This window comes from Chiroxiphia lanceolata, chromosome 9 (genome assembly GCF_009829145.1).
Source record: "Chiroxiphia lanceolata isolate bChiLan1 chromosome 9, bChiLan1.pri, whole genome shotgun sequence".
NCBI lineage: Eukaryota > Metazoa > Chordata > Aves > Passeriformes > Pipridae > Chiroxiphia > Chiroxiphia lanceolata.
The window spans coordinates 30705852-30722012 of NC_045645.1; the positions used below are offsets into that span (position 1 = coordinate 30705852).

The following is a 16161-nucleotide window of genomic DNA, read 5'->3' on the forward strand; positions in this document are numbered from 1 at the left end:
AGGGATTAGGGAAACTAATAGATGAAAGCATCAGCACACCAGGTAGTGTCTGCTTTTCATTTATTTCCTAGAGGGAAGGGGGTGGTTGTCCTTGTTCCATTAAAAAAAAAAATGAAAAAGAAAGGCATTTTTTTGGCCAGTTGTGTGGGTTCTAGCAGCTCTGATTGGGGTTAGATAATAAAGGACCTTACCAGAACTCGATGAGGAACAACAGAAATACTTTCCTTGGCTTCTCTCTGTGTGGCTTTTGAGTGTGTTGTCGGATGTGACATCAGGCCCAGTGCTGCCACAGTTACAGGCAGTGGTGAGCAAATCCTTGTCATCCCAGAGGGAACAGCCTTTTGCTGATGCTGGGATGCTCCCAGTGAACAGGCAGTGGGTGGGTCTCTTCCTTACCTGCTCCTAGGAGAGGCTTTGCAGCTTCCCTTTGTTTCCCCCCTCCAAAAAGCAGTTGCAAAAGCTTTTGAGTAGAAGAATGTTCTATTATCACCTCTATTTGAAAGCATATGTTCTCCTTGCTGGAGTCTCTTTCTTGGATTTTCCTCTAACCTTCAGGGCACAGTAAAAAATAGTCTTGGAGAGGAAAGGACCATGTTTGGTGTAGACTTAGCAGTTCTGAGATGGTTGTCGTACATATTCATCGAAGTCCTTTGCCAGCACAGGTGAAAATGTGTTGTCTTTATTTTCTAGCCAAAGCAAAAGGAAGCAGTGATAAAGAATAGAATGGGTTGGGTTGGAAGGCACCTTAAAGCTCATCTCATTCCACCCCCTGCCATGGGCAGGGACACCTTCCACTAGCCCAGATTGCTCTGAGCCCCGCCCAACCTGGCCTTGGACACTCCCAGGGATGGGGCAGCCACAGCTTCTCTGGGCAACCTGTGCCAGGGCCTCCCCACCCTCACAGAGAAGTTCCCTCCTAATCCCTAATCTAACCCTGCCCTCTGACAGTGGGAAGCCATTCCTCCTCGCCCAGTCAGTTCATATCTTTGAAGGGTTAGTTAGGGAGCAAGCTGAGATTGGTTTCATGGGAGAGGCTGCTTGCTGCCAGCCAGGAGCCAGGCAGAACAGCAAATGTCACTGGAATAGTTTTGAATTGTTTGCTTAGGAAACAGAACTTTTTGGGATTGAGGTCCTGGCACAAGTTTGATTGTGGCTACGTAGCCACAGAGCAATGAAATCTGCTGGTAACAGACCTGATTCTAGTTTCTGCTTTTCTGTGATCCTCAGGAATACAGATGTTCATCTGCAACCGTGAACACTACGGGTTCCTTCCCATGCCCCTGAAACCACACCAGTCACTGCCGGAAGAAGCTGAGAACTTTGTGCACACGCTGATCGAGGCCATGAGTAAGTTGCTGTGCCCTTGCCATGATCGATCCCTCCATGTCTGCAGAGCTCTCCTGCCACTGGCCTAGCTCTCATTCCCTTGGCGGTCTGCATCCTGATCTGACTGCTCTCATGCTGTTTTGACATGCAGTTTTCCACCCAGGAATGTAAGCACTTCTTGATCAGGTCAGCCCCATCCACAAAATCCCTCAACTTCCCCTTGTCAAATGCAAAAATGCATCTTTCATGTGGAAAAGGTGCTGCAGGACCGTGTTGTCTGTCTGGCACATGGCTGCTGGCTCCAGCCTTGCAACGTGGCTGCTCCCTGCTGTACCCATCCTGCACTGACTCCTCATCCCATCTCCCTGGGGTCTGTGATGGAAACGTTGATGCAGGATGTACATGGGGGTGATGTTTGGGATCTCTGCTCTCTTTCAGTCGATCGCCCTCCTGTTGAACCCTCTCAGTACATCTCTGTTCCTCTGAAGCACCCTGACAAGATGGGATTTGATGAAGTAAGGACCCTGTTTGCTGTTTATTGTCTTGTCTTCCCACTCATCACCTGGAGGACCTGGGTTCTCCCTGTAGCTGAGCTCCCAGCCGTTTCCCTTGGAGTATATTATCTTTTTGCATAGTTACCTGTTTACTCATCTTTTGGGTTGAAACCTTTTGCAAGGAAAAAATAGCCATCTGTATATGGGAAGAACTGCTGAGCTCAGGACAGCAGAAGGGAAAGGGCTCAGGAAGTGGTCTGATGTTTGCTGTGGAGAAAGGAGGCCATCTGTGGGCACTTGGTACCTGCTACAAGACCCCTGTTTGGGAGTGCAGATTTGGGTGCAGGGGCAGTGCCCAGCGAACCTTTGGTCTTCCTCTCTTGATAGTATGGATGTGGGGCTTGGAGCAACCTGGTCTAGTAGAAGATGTTCCTGCCTATGGCAGGGGGTTGGAACTAGGTGGTCTTCAAGGTCCCTCCCAACCCAAACCATTCTGTGATTCTGTGTTTTAATCCAGCCAGGAGGAGATGGCAGAAGTGAGGCTGAAAAACAGGTTATTTAATTCCCCAGTTCTTGTGCTGTCTTCTCTACATCTGACTCTGCAGAGCAGCTTGGCCGTCCTTCCAGCTGTGACAGAAACTGGTCTTTTGGGAAAGCCCTCCTGCTTTCCAGTGGCAGGAGGGAAGGATTTCTCTCAGCTGAGAGAGACACTGGAGAGCCCGGGGCAGCTGGGGGCTGCAGGCTCACCCCGGGGGCTGCAGGCTCACCCTGGGTACCCTCAGGAGAGGAGCAAACCATGCAGGGGGAGAAGGGGGAAGAGGGATCTGCCATGCTTTAATGAACTGCTGTCTGTGTTATTCCCAGAGCCAGCAGCCCCTGTGTGTGCAGCTGCCAGGGAGGCCCTGGCTCCGTGGCCGAGGGAGCCGTGGGGATCAGGGGAGCCTTTGTCTTCTTGCTGTGTTCTGCTCCATCTGTTTGTGTGACTCGTGAAGCCGAACCCGACCCGGCTGTGTGTGTTTGAGCATCTGTGTTTAGAGCACAGCTGGTCCAGGTTTTTTCCATGTTTTCCTTTGTGGCTGCACTTTATTTATCCAATTTATTATTTTTGCATTTGTCCTGAGCTGGAATTTGTTCCGCTTCTTACTGGGATGAGGTTTTGCTCCCTGGGCTACACCACTGCACTTGTACTTGTCTTTCTGGGACTGAAAAGTATCCTTGAGCCTCTGAGGTTTATCTGCAATGAGGGCTTCAGTCCTCAGCCCTCTAGAGTCTTTTTGAGGCTTGGATGGAGCCCTGCCCAGACATCTCTGTTCCCAGCCTTGGCTCTCAGCAGCAGCTTCTCGGTGCCTGAAGTAATTACCAAAATCCTCTCTTTACCGTGGCCTCGTACTGGGATGGTGGCCCTGCTGATAGTCCTCAATCCAGGCAGTGGCAGCACTGTGGGTCAGTGTTCCTGTGGGACTGAGGCTGCAGGTGGCTGCGTTACTCTGTGTTTAATATAAACCTAAATGTCCTGCATCTTTGGAAATTATAGACTTGGCTGTAACTGGTCTTCCCTCCCTTCTATTCACCCTCAAAGAGCAAGTTTCCCCCGTGAACATCCATCAAAAGTAGTTGTTTAGGAAGAGAACGAGCCTCTAGGCTTTCAACTCAAAACCAACTCCCAATTTTTTGACAAATTCTAAGCAACCTGGAATGAAAAAACACCTGTTATTTTCACAAGACCTGCTTTTCCAGAGGGGCTGCTGGAGAAGAGTGGATCAAGACTTCTCCCTCCCTCCCCAGCAGGGAGGCTGATGTCTTTCTCTTCTTACCCAGATTTTCATGATCAATCTGAAGCGCCGGAAGGACAGGCGGGATCGGATGCTGCGGACCCTCTATGAGCAGGAGATTGCAGTCAAGATAGTGGAGGCTGTGGATGGAAAGTGAGTTTTGATTGGGGTTGATGACATTTTCAATGAGTGGGATGTGCTCAACTGCTTCATAACATCTCCTTGGATGCCCTGACCTCCTTCTGGTGGGGCAGCATGGGCTGAGGGGGAGGTGAACACCCCTTTTATCTACCTGACAGCTGTTTGGGGCAGTTTTGCTCTGTTTCTTTCTTCTTTTGCAATTAGTCAGTCTCTGTGAGAGAACCAGGGCAGTGGGGTTCAGACTAAGGTGAAAATCAGATTAAAATTGTGCTGATTTCTGTGAATTGTGCAGTTATCTCCTGAGAACATTGTCCATCCCAGGGCTACAGAGCTGTTGTGCTACCATTAGCCCTGACCCAGCCCTTCCCAAGCTTACTCTTAAGGTTTGGAGCACAACTGTGATGAGGAGCAGCTGGAGAGGCTCAGCCTGGAGAAGAGGAGGCTCAGGGGGGACCTTCTGGCTCTGCAACTCCCTGACAGGAGGGGGGAGCTGGGGGTGGGGCGGGCTCTGCTCCCAGGGAACAAGGGACAGGAGGAGAGGGAATGACCTCAGGTTGTGCCAGGGAAGGTTTAGGTTTGATACTGGGAAAAATTTCTTCCCAGAAAGGCTTGTCGAGCCCTGGCACAGGCTGCCCAGGACAGTGGTGGAGTCCCCATCCCTGAAGTGTTCAAAAAATCTGTAGATGTGGCAGCTGGGGACATGGTTTATGGTGGGGTTGGCAGTGCTGGGTTAATGGTTGGACTTGATCTTAGAGGGTTTTTCCAACCTAAATGATTCATGATTCTAAGGTATGTTAAGACCATTTTATAATGAAAAATCAAGGTCTGCCGAAATTTTGGGTCTATGAGTTGCAAAAAGGCCTCAGAGAGACAGGAGCCCACATGCCATCTAGTGGTCTTGGAGACTTGGGATCCCTTCAAGGATGGGAAAATAATCTTAGCCAAGGAAAATAAACTTAGGCTAAATAATCGAAGGAAAATAATTGAAGCCAAGCACCTGATGTGCTGATGGTCCCACAAGAAGTACTTGGCATAGTTAAGGAAAATTGGTGGTCTCACGAGAAGTCTTTGGCAGAGTTAAGGATATGATTTATCAGCTTGATTTAGAAGTTATTTTCCTCCGTGTTTTTGAGCAAAACAAGTGGAGGAATTTCTTGAGGTGTGGCTTTTTCCTGAACATGAGCAGCATTCCCTGTGTTGTGCCTGTGTCTGGCTTGAATTGGCTTGTGTTTCTGAAATGGTGATAGATACTCTGTCTTTCCCAGAGCACTGAACACGAGTCAGCTCAAAGCTCTCAGCATTGAAATGCTCCCGGGATACCGGGACCCGTATTCCTCCAGGCCACTGACCAGAGGAGAGATCGGCTGCTTCCTCAGCCACTATTACATCTGGAAGGAGGTATGGAGTGTGGGTGCCTTGGCATTCCTGCAGGAAGGTGCTGTGAGTGCACAGCCAGTCCTGGGGCAGAGCATGAAATCCAGTACAGTTTTCTGGAAGTGTAGGATGGAACTGATTTCCTTGGGTTGCAAGGGTTTTCTTCAACACAGTATTCAGCTTTCACATCTCCCTTTTCCCTTTCTGCTACCTAGAGGGGCTCCAAGAGAGCTGGAGAGGGACCTGGAGTGAGAGGACAAGGGGGAATGGCTTCCCACTGCCAGAGAGCAGGATTAGATGGGATACTGGGAAGGAATTCGTGGCTGTGAGGGTGGTGAGGCCCTGGCACAGGTTGCTCAGAGAAGCTGTGGCTGCCCCTGGATCCCTGGAACTGTCCAAGGCCAGGTTGGAGGGGGCTTGGAGCAACCTGGGCTAGTGGAAGGTGTCCATACCAGGTCAAGGTGACCCCATCAACTTCAGGCTGCCCATGTGGGCCACCGTGCTCATTTGTGAACCCCCCTGTCTCAGGTGGTGAACAGAGGACTGGAGAAGACACTCGTCATTGAGGATGATGTGCGCTTTGAGCACCAGTTTAAGAGGAAGCTCATGAGGCTGATGGATGACATTGAACAAGCCCAGCTAGACTGGGAGCTTATGTAAGTTCCTGGTTCTCAGCCATCTGGGAGCTCCTGGGCATGTGGGGGGGTTGGCAGCACTACTGGGTCATGACAGAGGGGAGCTGCAGGTTGATGCTGGAGTGCAGGGGACAGTGGCGGACACTTCAGTGGCTCTTCCCATCGGGACAGATCTGCCTCTTGGGGCAGGCTGGTGCTGGATGCCCAGTGGGCACCATCACTGCCCTTTGTGGGCAGCATTGGCTGATCTCAGCAGTGTAGGAGATGCTGCTGTGACAGAGGAACTGGCACAGCTCAGTCCTGAGCCTTGGACCGTGTCGTCTTAGTTCCTTATGGAGCTGAGGCTCCTTATGGAGCCTTTCACAGCAGTACCACCCACGGGGTTAAGACTTGGATGTCTGGGAGAGGTGCAGGACGGAAATCTGTGAGCCAAGTCAGGGATTGCTTCTTGGATTGACCCTTTGCCCTACCCTGGCTGACACAGTCTTGTGATCCTGGTTGCTGCGAAGAACTCACTTTGATCCCAATCTCTTCAATCTTTTCACCCTTTAAGCTACATTGGCCGGAAAAGGATGCAGGTGCAGGAGCCTGAGAAAGCTGTTCCCAATGTCAGGAACCTGGTGGAAGCTGATTACTCCTACTGGACCCTGGGCTATGCAATCTCTTTCCATGGGGCTCAGAAGCTCATTGGAGCTGAGCCCTTCGGCAAGATGCTGCCCGTGGATGAATTTCTGCCAGTCATGTACAACAAGCACCCTGTGTAAGTCGGACGCCTCCATGGCTCAGGGGGACACGAGCTGGGACCTGCTGGTCTTGAGCTGGATCATGTTGGTGGCCTACTTAGTGGGGACTCCTTGTGCTTGTTGGTTGCACCCTCCCCAGGTAGATCGATGAAGGTGACAGTGACAGTGGGGGGTGTCCCTGCCTGGGGTGGGGGTTGTGGGCTGGTTCTGAGGGGCTTGGCTGTCTGTGGGAACAGGGTTTGGTTGTACAGCTGTGTGGTTGTAAGGCATGTGGTTCTGGCTCTAGAGAGCCAGGCTGTACTCCAACAGCTACCCCCAATCCCTGGGACCCCCTGCTCAGTGGATTGACCTGTCTCCCAAGCCTAGTGCCAGTGAAGATCCACTGTTTCTGATGGCATTTCTCCCCTCTGCAGCACTAAGTACATGGAGTACTATGAGTCCAGAGACTTGAAAGCCTTTTCGGCAGAACCCCTGCTTGTTTACCCCACCCACTACACGGGGCAGCCGGGCTACCTCAGCGACACAGAGACCTCCACCATCTGGGACAATGAGACCGTGTCAACGGACTGGGACAGAACACACTCCTGGAAATCCCGGCAGCAGGGCCAGATCCACAGCGACGCCCAGAACAAGGATGCCCTGCCTTCCCAGTCGTCTCTCAACGCGCCGTCATCCAGGGATGAGCTATGACTGCCCGCTTCCCAGGAACTCTGTGACAGCTGAACCTGCCTCACACTTCTGCTTTTCACCCTTGAAAGTTGTAGAGCAGCTCTTCATGTGGTCTCCTTTCCCACTGCTTCCAATGGCCGAGTGCAGCGGTTGGACCAGATGCCTGCCCAGGCCATTGAGGACAGGGTGGAGGATGAAGGAGGAAAAAGAACAAGTGTTCCAGACTGGCAGAGAGAGAGCTGAACAAAAGCCCTTGGAAAGCTTTTGCTAAAAAACAAAACAAAATACCAGCCTGGAATGACATCTTTCTTCAGTTCCTCGTGTAGAACACAGTATTTATAAAGATTAATATATAGAGGTGTACAAGTGTTAATGCCTTTTGGGATGGCTGTACCTGGGCTGCTGCCTCACTCCTTGTAGGTCTGTAGGCTTTTACCACCCTCTCTGCTGGGCGTTTGGGGGATTTGGATTTGTTTTCCAAAGGGATTTCTGTCAGAATCGAGGTGTTTCCCAAAAATGTTCAGTGCAGGGGAGCAGCGCTCCTCTGTCGTCCTCCCCCATCACAGTCAGTGCTGGCTTCCCCCAGCTCATTTTTAATCCTGCTACATCCCATCTAAAAAGGTCTCCCAGTCCAGAAGGGATGTCTTGGCATGTCTAAAATCATGGAGTGCAGGTGGTTGGTTTTATTTGTCTTCCTGAAGGGAACACAGGGGGAGTTAGTCGGTGTCATGTCCTGCTTTACCCCCTGCCTCAGTTTATTCCTTCAGGAAAACAAATCCCCACAACCTTTTTGCAGGCCTGTTTAATTAGGCCATAAAAGCAAGTGTCGGAGTTTTGGGAACTTAAAACCTAAAAAGGTAGGTTACAAACTCTCCTTATTAAACTGAAACAACCTACAGCAATGTTACTGTCTTGACAGCCCAATAGAATTGTGTGTTACAGGACAGAAAGGCAACTTGCCTGGATACTTTTTCATGTGAGGAGCAAACTTGTCTGTTTTTTGGGTGAGTTCTGATGTACTTGCTGTTGGCTCACATGCCAGCAGGGTATGGTGTTTATTTTTTTAAAAAGAAAACCCTTTCTTAGAGGCCAGGTGATCACGGACTACCCTGCTTAGAGCAGCTGGCACAGACCCCGAGCTGCTGGGCAGTGGGAGGGTTCCCTCCTGGAATTGCCATCTAGGGACTCACCTGCTGGCAGATCTGTGCATTGAGTATGTGTGGCTGGGGTTTTGTTTTTAATTTGTGTTTGTTTTTAATAATTACTGATCAGTGTTGTGCTTTCTGCTAAAGAAGACATGTTATTACCTGTCAGCCGGTCTGATAATACATAGAACCTGGTGCAAGATGAGCAGCTGTGTGTGTTCTTCATTGAGTGAGAGAATCATGGAGTGGTTTGGGATGGAAGGGACCTTTAAGAGTCACCCAGTCCAACCCCTTGCCATGGGCAGGGACACCTTTCACTAGACCAGGTTGCTCAGAGCCTTGTCCAACCTGGCCTTGAGTGTTAAATGTTAAGGTTAATTGAAGGCCCTCAAAGGGATTCTAAGCTGTGTCACTCTCCCCTGGAGTCACTGGAGGTATAAATGTTCCCCTGGAGTCACTGGAGCTGCCTGTTCTGCAGCTCCCACCTGGAAGCTTTGTTCCTTCTGCTGTCCAGCTGGGAGCAGGTGCCCACAGGACTGGTGAGTATGGTGGTGCCCTGAGGGCCCCATGCACAGCCTGGGTGGGGTTCCTTCTTCACAATCCCTTTTGATTCCTCCGCAGGTCTCACTTTCCCAGCTCAAGTCTGGCCTGTTTGAAGGACACTGGAAACCCCAGAGGTGTTGGCTGGATGCTTGGTGTGGCCTGCAGCAGGATTTCCATGACCAGGTGAGCATCCAGCATGTTGGCAGGTGTTGCTGTGGATACAAGAGCCACCTCTCTTCCATCCTCATGTGCTTGTTGTTCTGTGATAGACCCACCTGTGTGTCTACGAGTGACCTCCTTCCTTCCTTCCCCCTGCCATGGGATTTCCCTGTGTCAGCACAAGGTGCTCCCCACTAGGAAACAAAGCATAGATTTTTTTAAAAAATACAAGCAATTGGAGCCCTCTCATGCCCCCCACCCCCCTTTTTTTTTTAACCTCATTCAAATAATAAAAGATAGAAAAGGTCTGATTTCCTTAAGCAGAGCAGTAGCAGTTTATGAAGAACAACTTTACAACAGGGCTGGGTTTTTTAGCTTGGGTTTTTTGTGTTTTTTTTTCCTTTTAGTTGACTCAGGAAGCGGGTGGTTCAGGAGGTTGATGGTGCTTTCAGGGAAGGGAACAAATGAAGAATACATGAATTAAATGACTTTGCCTGTTTCAGAGCAGACAAGGCCTCAGTCTTGCTGATCATTCCTTTACCTTGTGTGTTTATACATACAGAGATTATTTATTGACATATGCAAGGCCTGGGGGATGCCAGTGGTTCTACCCTTGTGACAAGTGCTGTTCCCTGTCTGTGTTTTCAGTTCCTTGGCAGGTGCTGGCCAGGCTTTGCCCTACTCAGAAATAACCGTGTTTTGGAAAAGTAGGAGCCAGTTGAAACACTTGTGGATTGTTCTGGTATTTTTCCAGTTTCCATGTACTTACTTAACTTTGTGGTTTTTTTGACTCATCTAAAGGGCTTCAAAGCTGATGAGCAGCACCAGCTTTGAACCAGCCTTCTGGCAGCTTCTTCACATGAAAGGTTGTGGTGACAGGCCCTAAAAATTATTAATTGCAATAAGACTGCTTGGACCCAACAGCTCTGTCTTTGCTTTGGCTTAAGGATGTGTAGTGGGTTGGGTTTTTGGATTTTTTAGGCCTTCCTTAGCAACAGGGTCAGGAATCTAAGGAAGTATTCGATATCATCCCTTTCCATAACACGACATATAAAAGGCGCAGATAAGAGTTCGCTCTTCTCTCTTCCAGTGGCTGAAGGTGACAGGTCTCTGTAGAGGGGCTTTGCTTGTACAGGCCAGGGCCTGCTGCTCAGCCCTGCCGTTATCTCGGGTCCCTCCGGGAGGCGTGGAGGAGTTGGTTGTGCCTCGCACAGTTCTGCTGCCCCCTTCAGGGAACTGTTTAATCCGGGTTTTTTTGTACTTATCCGCTAACTCTCTGTTAACGGGTATATTTGGAGGGTATTTGGTTTTAGTTTTTGTCCCTGTTTCCCCTTCCCTTTTCCCTTTTTTTCCCCCCGGGAGCTCCCTATCGTGTGTACAATATATTCAAATTGTATATATAATTGTAAATATATATTTTTTATATAATCTGGTTGATTTTGGTTTCTCTCAGTTTCTATAGTTTTTTTTCCTTTGCCTAAAGGGGGAAGCAGGGGAAAGGCTTTCACTGAGCGTTGGAGATTTTTAGCAGGAAGCCAGCTCAAACTTGCTCAGGATGGAAGAGTGCTGTTGTGCTCTCAATGCATTTGGCTTTGCTGTTTAGAAGTTAAAACAGTAAAAGTGAAGAAGCTGAAGAGAATGACAGTGAGGGAAGTGCTACGAGGTGTAAAAGCCCCACAACTGACATGCAATAATAAAAGAAAATCAACTGACTCCAGGCAAATATTAATGAAAAACAATTTATATACTTATCATATAAAGATTACAGGTAAGCAATTAAAAACCTCTTATATATAAACATTTGGAGAGTGTAATTTTAAAATCCAGAACATTCACTTTTCAGCTTAACACAGACATACAACCTCTGAGTGAACAGTACTATATACATTAGGAACTATGCTGTATGTACATGGGAAACTGCTCTGTACAGACACTGACACTGAACCAAAATGCAGAGAAAACTTAACTTCTGGTCTTGCCCTAAATTTGGACGAAGGTTAAGGCTCAGTAACAACCCCCTCCCTCTACCACCCTCTAAACCAAGATACAACTGGAATTCATAAACTGTTCAGACTAGGACCTGCGATAGGTCTCTTGGATGTACAACAGGCCTGTTGGACCTACAATAGGTCTGGTTTACCTACTTGTAAACAGAAGTGATAAATCCAAATGTAGTGTAAAACTTACGGAACCTGAGCCCAGTTTTGAAAATTAGTGCGACAGAACTGGGGGGGGGGAAAGGCCCAGGCATGGATAAAACTCTTATTTTAACTAATGATCCTTAACAGTCCTAAGTTATCTATTTGGATAATAACTAACTCCTAAATTTGCACAATGCTATCTAAGGAAACCGAAACACTGTATCTATTTAATGTATCTCAAATAAGGGCTGTTTACAATCCAGCGTCTCACTTATGGCTTTTAAAAAATTTAAAAGTTCTGCTCATGAAGAGTAATTGCACATGAGGAGGAGGTACATCCATCACACGAGAAAGGCATCAAGTTCTGCTCCCTGGGTTAAAGTCCAAGGCAAACCACCCTGTCATGGCATTAAGACCTCAATCCAACACAAGTAGTGTGTGTTTGTCCCGTTCACGAACAATTCATGACGATCATCCAAAGGCAAGTGCAGTTCATTCATTTTAAAGTTCTTTGGAAACCATATCCAAAACAGGTAATTCTCTGGCGCAGAACAAGTGCAAAAAGCCTTCAGCTGGTTCAGGCAGACGTGCACTCAGAACTTTCTTCAGCTGTGTAAAAATAAATTCAGATGATCTTCTGTGTAATACTGGCACGAAGGAGACTGTTTTCTCACAGAGTTGGCTCGTGGGGTGTCCCTTAAGCCAAAGGTGGCAGCCTCTTGCCCCAGGGCTGCCCAGTCCTCCAATTGCACATTTTCAACAGGTAATACTGACACATCCACCCCTAACACTGGACGGCAGCGAAGGTGAAGTCTCAGCCAACCAGCTCTGCTTTCTTCCGCAGGATGAAGTCGAAGTTCACGTGGCTGTTCATGCCATAGAACACGTTGGCATCCCGTGGGAACACCAGCTCTGCAAAATGGGGCCCAGAGCAGCGTCAGCACGAAGGAAAGCTGGGAAAGGACAGGGAGCAGGGAACAACAGAGCATGGGGGGCTTTCCCTGTTTGGCCAGAGTGGCATCGGGAGCTGCCCTCAGCAGCTCTCCCACAGGGAAGGGGAGCAGGGCAGGAGATGGAAGCCAGGCCCAGGCTGTGTCAAGGCTGGCGGAGGCCCTGGCAGCCTCTCCCAGAGGAGGCTGTGTGGGAAGCCAGTGATTCAAGGGATCTGCATGCTCTGGTCCCAGGGAGGCAGAACCCCACCACCCAGACCCCACGCTTGCCCTGCAGCCGCAGTGCCCACGGGAAGGTTGGCCTGGCAGCCCAGGAGCTGGCTCTGCCCATGGGAAGTGGGATGTGCTGACAGGCCATCAGAAGTCATCCCTGAGCATCCAGGGGGTTGTTCTCCTTGGCAGCTGGGACCTGTTCATGGCATTTCTAGTGCTTCACATATTACTCTTTCCTTTGAAATCCAACAGAACTTTTCAGGCAGCAGCAGAGTTTGGCTTCCCTACCTTTGTCCTCAGAGATGACCTGCACAAGCTCGTAATCTTCCACTGCATCAGGCTCCAGGTTGTGCTTCAGCAAGGCTCTCTGGGTGACATCAGGAATTCTGTCTTGGTTAGTTATCTGGAAAGGTAAGAGTTACAATGAGAGATTCTGCTTACTCATGAGAGTAATGATTTAGCAATTAGCAGAAACCTGTTTTTGCTGTTTTGGAAAAAATGTCACAGAACTGAAAAAACCATAATGGGTCAGTAACAGAGCGATAGGTGCTGACAGATATTAAAATCTGGTGTTTATGACACTGGGAAGTGGTGGCTTTTTAGCTCAAGATGACAGATACAGCACTAGATGAGACAGCAGTAAATCAGTGTCTGCTCTCTTGAGCAAAGCTTGGAGAGGTGGGACATCATTCTCACAAGCCACAAAAGCCCACAGAAACAGCTGCCCCATCTGCTGTTTGCAGACTCCTGTGCTAAGCACTCCCATTGACATCCTGCAGAGATTTTTGGCCTGGTAGCTGGGTTTGCTGTCTGCTGTGGAAGTGCTGTGCATCCGGAGCAGACACAGGGCTCCCTCCAGAGCCTTCTGCCGTCTCACCAGAAGCCAAGTTTGTCAGGCCCTCAGGAAACAGCTTGTAGCATTTGGGGAGGTCCCACCATTAAAATTGGAAGGTAGCTAAAGGTGCTAAGCGCTACCCTGCTGTGTGTGTGTTCCCCCAGGCAGGCCCTGAGGGTGCTCACAGCCCAGCACTGGCCCGGCCCTGCCAGGATCCCTCCATGGAACCAGCAGAGAGGGAAATGAATGCTGGGGCTGCTGCTCTGGCAACCACCACCACACAGAGAGGCTGCAGAATTAAAGGGTTGTCAGCTTTCTCCCCTACAGCTCCCTGTTGCCAGAAACCAGCCCTTTGGGAAAGCTTCTCCAGGGAAAACTTGGCATGTGGCATCTTATGTCAAAATCTGCACACCAATTTTGAGCTGGAGGAAAAGCAGCTGGTGCAGCAGGAGGGCAGAAGCAGCAAGGCCTGCACATGATCACAGTGCTTCCCTTGGAGCTTTTGGATAAAACACAAACTTTGATTTCCAGACCGGCTGCTGTTTTTTTCAAACCTCTCATCCCTACCCTGCTCCACATATTCTGAATGGTAACATTTGTCATTTTCCCTTTCCAGCCAGGTTTGATGAGTTGGCTCAGTGAAGTGGTCTCAAAAGAAGGGTGCATTAGATGCTACGTCAGCAAGCAGTTAACGATTTAATGCAGTTTAGAGAGATGTCACTCACTGCTTTTCTACAGTATTCATTTGCAAAACACTTCAGAGTGCGGATATTTTGACTTCAGTCTTTGAGCTCTGCTTTATTCCATGCAGCTCTCTCTGAATTCCTGCTAGTCTCTTGTTTCCCATGTCTAGCTGCATGTCCCTGTTCTCTACCCGCCTCCTGTTTGAACTGTTTGAATCTCTGTGGTATTCCACCAAATTGGGCCACATCCCCATGATATTTTTTCCTTCTCCAGCATGAAGGAAGATTGCTTCCACTATCAAATGCCTTTTTGCTAACCTGAATTTTCATATTAAAATCCTGCAAGGAATTTTTGCATGTTTATAACAATTTAGACTAATAACAGTCCAGACTTTATCCTCATTTCCTCTGTTTTGCTTCTGCATTCAGGGAAGTCATTACACAATAGATACTTAATTTATAATCCAGCACTAAAACTGTTCCTTTTCCCGACACCTTGGAAAGGGTTGTTTGTTTCTAATCTCTTTTGTCATTAATAACCCTCAATGACTGCAATGATTGTTTCAGTCACCCTGGATGAGAAGGTCAGCCACTGCCAGCTCTGTGCCCCTCACCAGGATGCTCTTGTAGACGCTGTCGTTGATGCCATCCATGCTGACCCGGATGATGCAGGCGCCTCCGTTCTGCCGGTTGTAAACAGGGAGCACTTTGGAAGTGCTGCATGTCGTGGAGCCAGAGCTCTTGTCGGAGACAGGGCCACTGTCAGAGCCAGAAGCCTTGTCGAAGATGGAGCACTTGTCAGAGCCTGAGCCCTTGTCGAAGATGGAGCACTTGTTGGAGCCAGAGCCCTTGTCGGAGCCGATGGAGCCCTTGTCGGAGTCATAGCCCTTGTCGGAGCCAACAGAGCTCTTGTCATCACTGGAGGGCAGCAAAGTAGGGAATGAGGGTAAAGGTGACACCCCCGAGGAAGGTGTGCTCATGGAAGAGTCAGGAGAACAGGAGGATAAGGGGTATCCAGGGATCTACACGACAAAGAAAAGCACTGTCACAAATAGGATGTTTTGTCTGTCTGCCTGTGTCGTTCTGCAGGAAGAACAGGAGAAAGCAACAGGCACAGACATAACCTCAGTCACATACACTCTCCCCAGCAGGCTGGCAGTGGGATTCCTTGCCTCCAGAAAAGCTGAACTTGATTGAGTCCCCCATTTTAACAACAATTTATGTCCCACTGGGTGTGCTGGGCACTGGACACTGCTCTGGGCTCGCAGTAAGAGCAGCCCAGGAGGTGGCAGCAGATCCAAGGAACAGCATCAGGCTGTGGGCAAGCAGCCAGGAACTGGGATGGAACAGAGGGAGGCACAGGCACCCCTGCTCCAGCTGGGAGCCTTCACACGAGTGGAAATAACACACCCTTCCCTCTCTGCCATTCTTCTTGAAACTGCCCCCTTCCTTCCCCTGCTGCTCAGGGTTTGCTTTCTCTCCATCTGCTTTGCTCAAAAGCTTCCTGGTAGGATCAAAACCACTGGAAGAGGCAACACAGAAGGGATTGTGCAAGAACCTGACTGGATCACTTCCATTTTTACACATTTATCTCTAGTCTCTCCATTCACACTGAAAGCAACGCTCTAGTCAAGACCAAGAGCCTTGGGCAAGGGTCACGGGGCTGCAGCATGCAGAGCCTCTCCCAGCTGCTCATGGTGGCACCAAGGCCCCAGTTGTACCTTTTTCAGAGGGTCCTCAGGACTGGAGATGGGAGTCACGCAGACATCCTCACTTTCGGAGTGATTAAACTCACATGATGAAACACTGGCCGAATCTGTGCTTTCCCCAGAGCTCCCTCCTAGGGGAGAGCTCTTTGGGGGTTGCTCTTTGGGTGGGGTGATCACATCAGTGCCCAGAAAAAGTCTGGTATGGAGGGAAAAAAAAAAAAAAGGGCATAAAAGCCAGTAAGTGAGAGCAGAACAGAGCAAAGCTTGTCACTTGCTTCAGAACTCTTATATGTTGTTTTGTTTTCCTATCTCGAGTGGCCTATTGTTTTCATTTCCTCCGTGTTGTTTATACAGTTTGTCCAGAGAGTTTGTTAACACACCAACACAATACCTTCCTGACCCAGTGTGCCCACAAGCTGCAACGCCAAAATCGGAGCTCATGCCTCACTATCATGAGATTCCCCTTTGGTCTGTTAAAATTTTCAGGCTCACCTGCTCGGAAAAAGGGCTTCAAAAAGGGCAAATTCACCCTGCTGCCAATTTCTGCCCTCACTCAAGGTGCCACAGATACCAGTTTCCCTCTTAAGAGGCCTTGAGGTGTACACAAGAAAGGGTAAATTAAAGGCTTT

At 49.1% G+C, this 16161-nt stretch overlaps 2 protein-coding genes and 1 long non-coding RNA gene across 3 annotated transcripts in view; 2 read left to right on the forward strand and 1 right to left on the reverse strand.

The window, feature by feature from the left end:
• Positions 1–8504, forward strand: part of COLGALT2 (collagen beta(1-O)galactosyltransferase 2) — a 47669-nt gene extending 39165 nt beyond the window's left edge. The window contains exons 6-12 of the mRNA XM_032696755.1: positions 1228–1347; positions 1765–1841; positions 3639–3745; positions 4999–5131; positions 5636–5763; positions 6296–6502; positions 6899–8504. Coding sequence (XP_032552646.1) covers positions 1228–1347; positions 1765–1841; positions 3639–3745; positions 4999–5131; positions 5636–5763; positions 6296–6502; positions 6899–7175 — 1049 coding nt within the window. The 3' untranslated portion in view covers positions 7176–8504. The remainder of the gene's footprint in view (positions 1–1227; positions 1348–1764; positions 1842–3638; positions 3746–4998; positions 5132–5635; positions 5764–6295; positions 6503–6898) is intronic.
• A 372-nt stretch (positions 8505–8876) lies between these two features.
• LOC116791059 lies at positions 8877–11938 on the forward strand. Its single transcript, XR_004358599.1, has 3 exons — positions 8877–9025; positions 9650–9743; positions 10485–11938. It is a non-coding gene; the product is annotated as an uncharacterized LOC116791059 (long non-coding RNA).
• The window catches only part of RGL1 (ral guanine nucleotide dissociation stimulator like 1), a 53760-nt gene continuing 48325 nt past the window's right edge, over positions 10727–16161 (reverse strand). Inside the window, exons 15-18 of the mRNA XM_032696723.1 lie at positions 15545–15728; positions 14438–14845; positions 12594–12708; positions 10727–12054 (exon numbers count right to left, since the gene is read on the reverse strand). Coding sequence (XP_032552614.1) covers positions 11957–12054; positions 12594–12708; positions 14438–14845; positions 15545–15728 — 805 coding nt within the window. The 3' untranslated portion in view covers positions 10727–11956. The remainder of the gene's footprint in view (positions 12055–12593; positions 12709–14437; positions 14846–15544; positions 15729–16161) is intronic.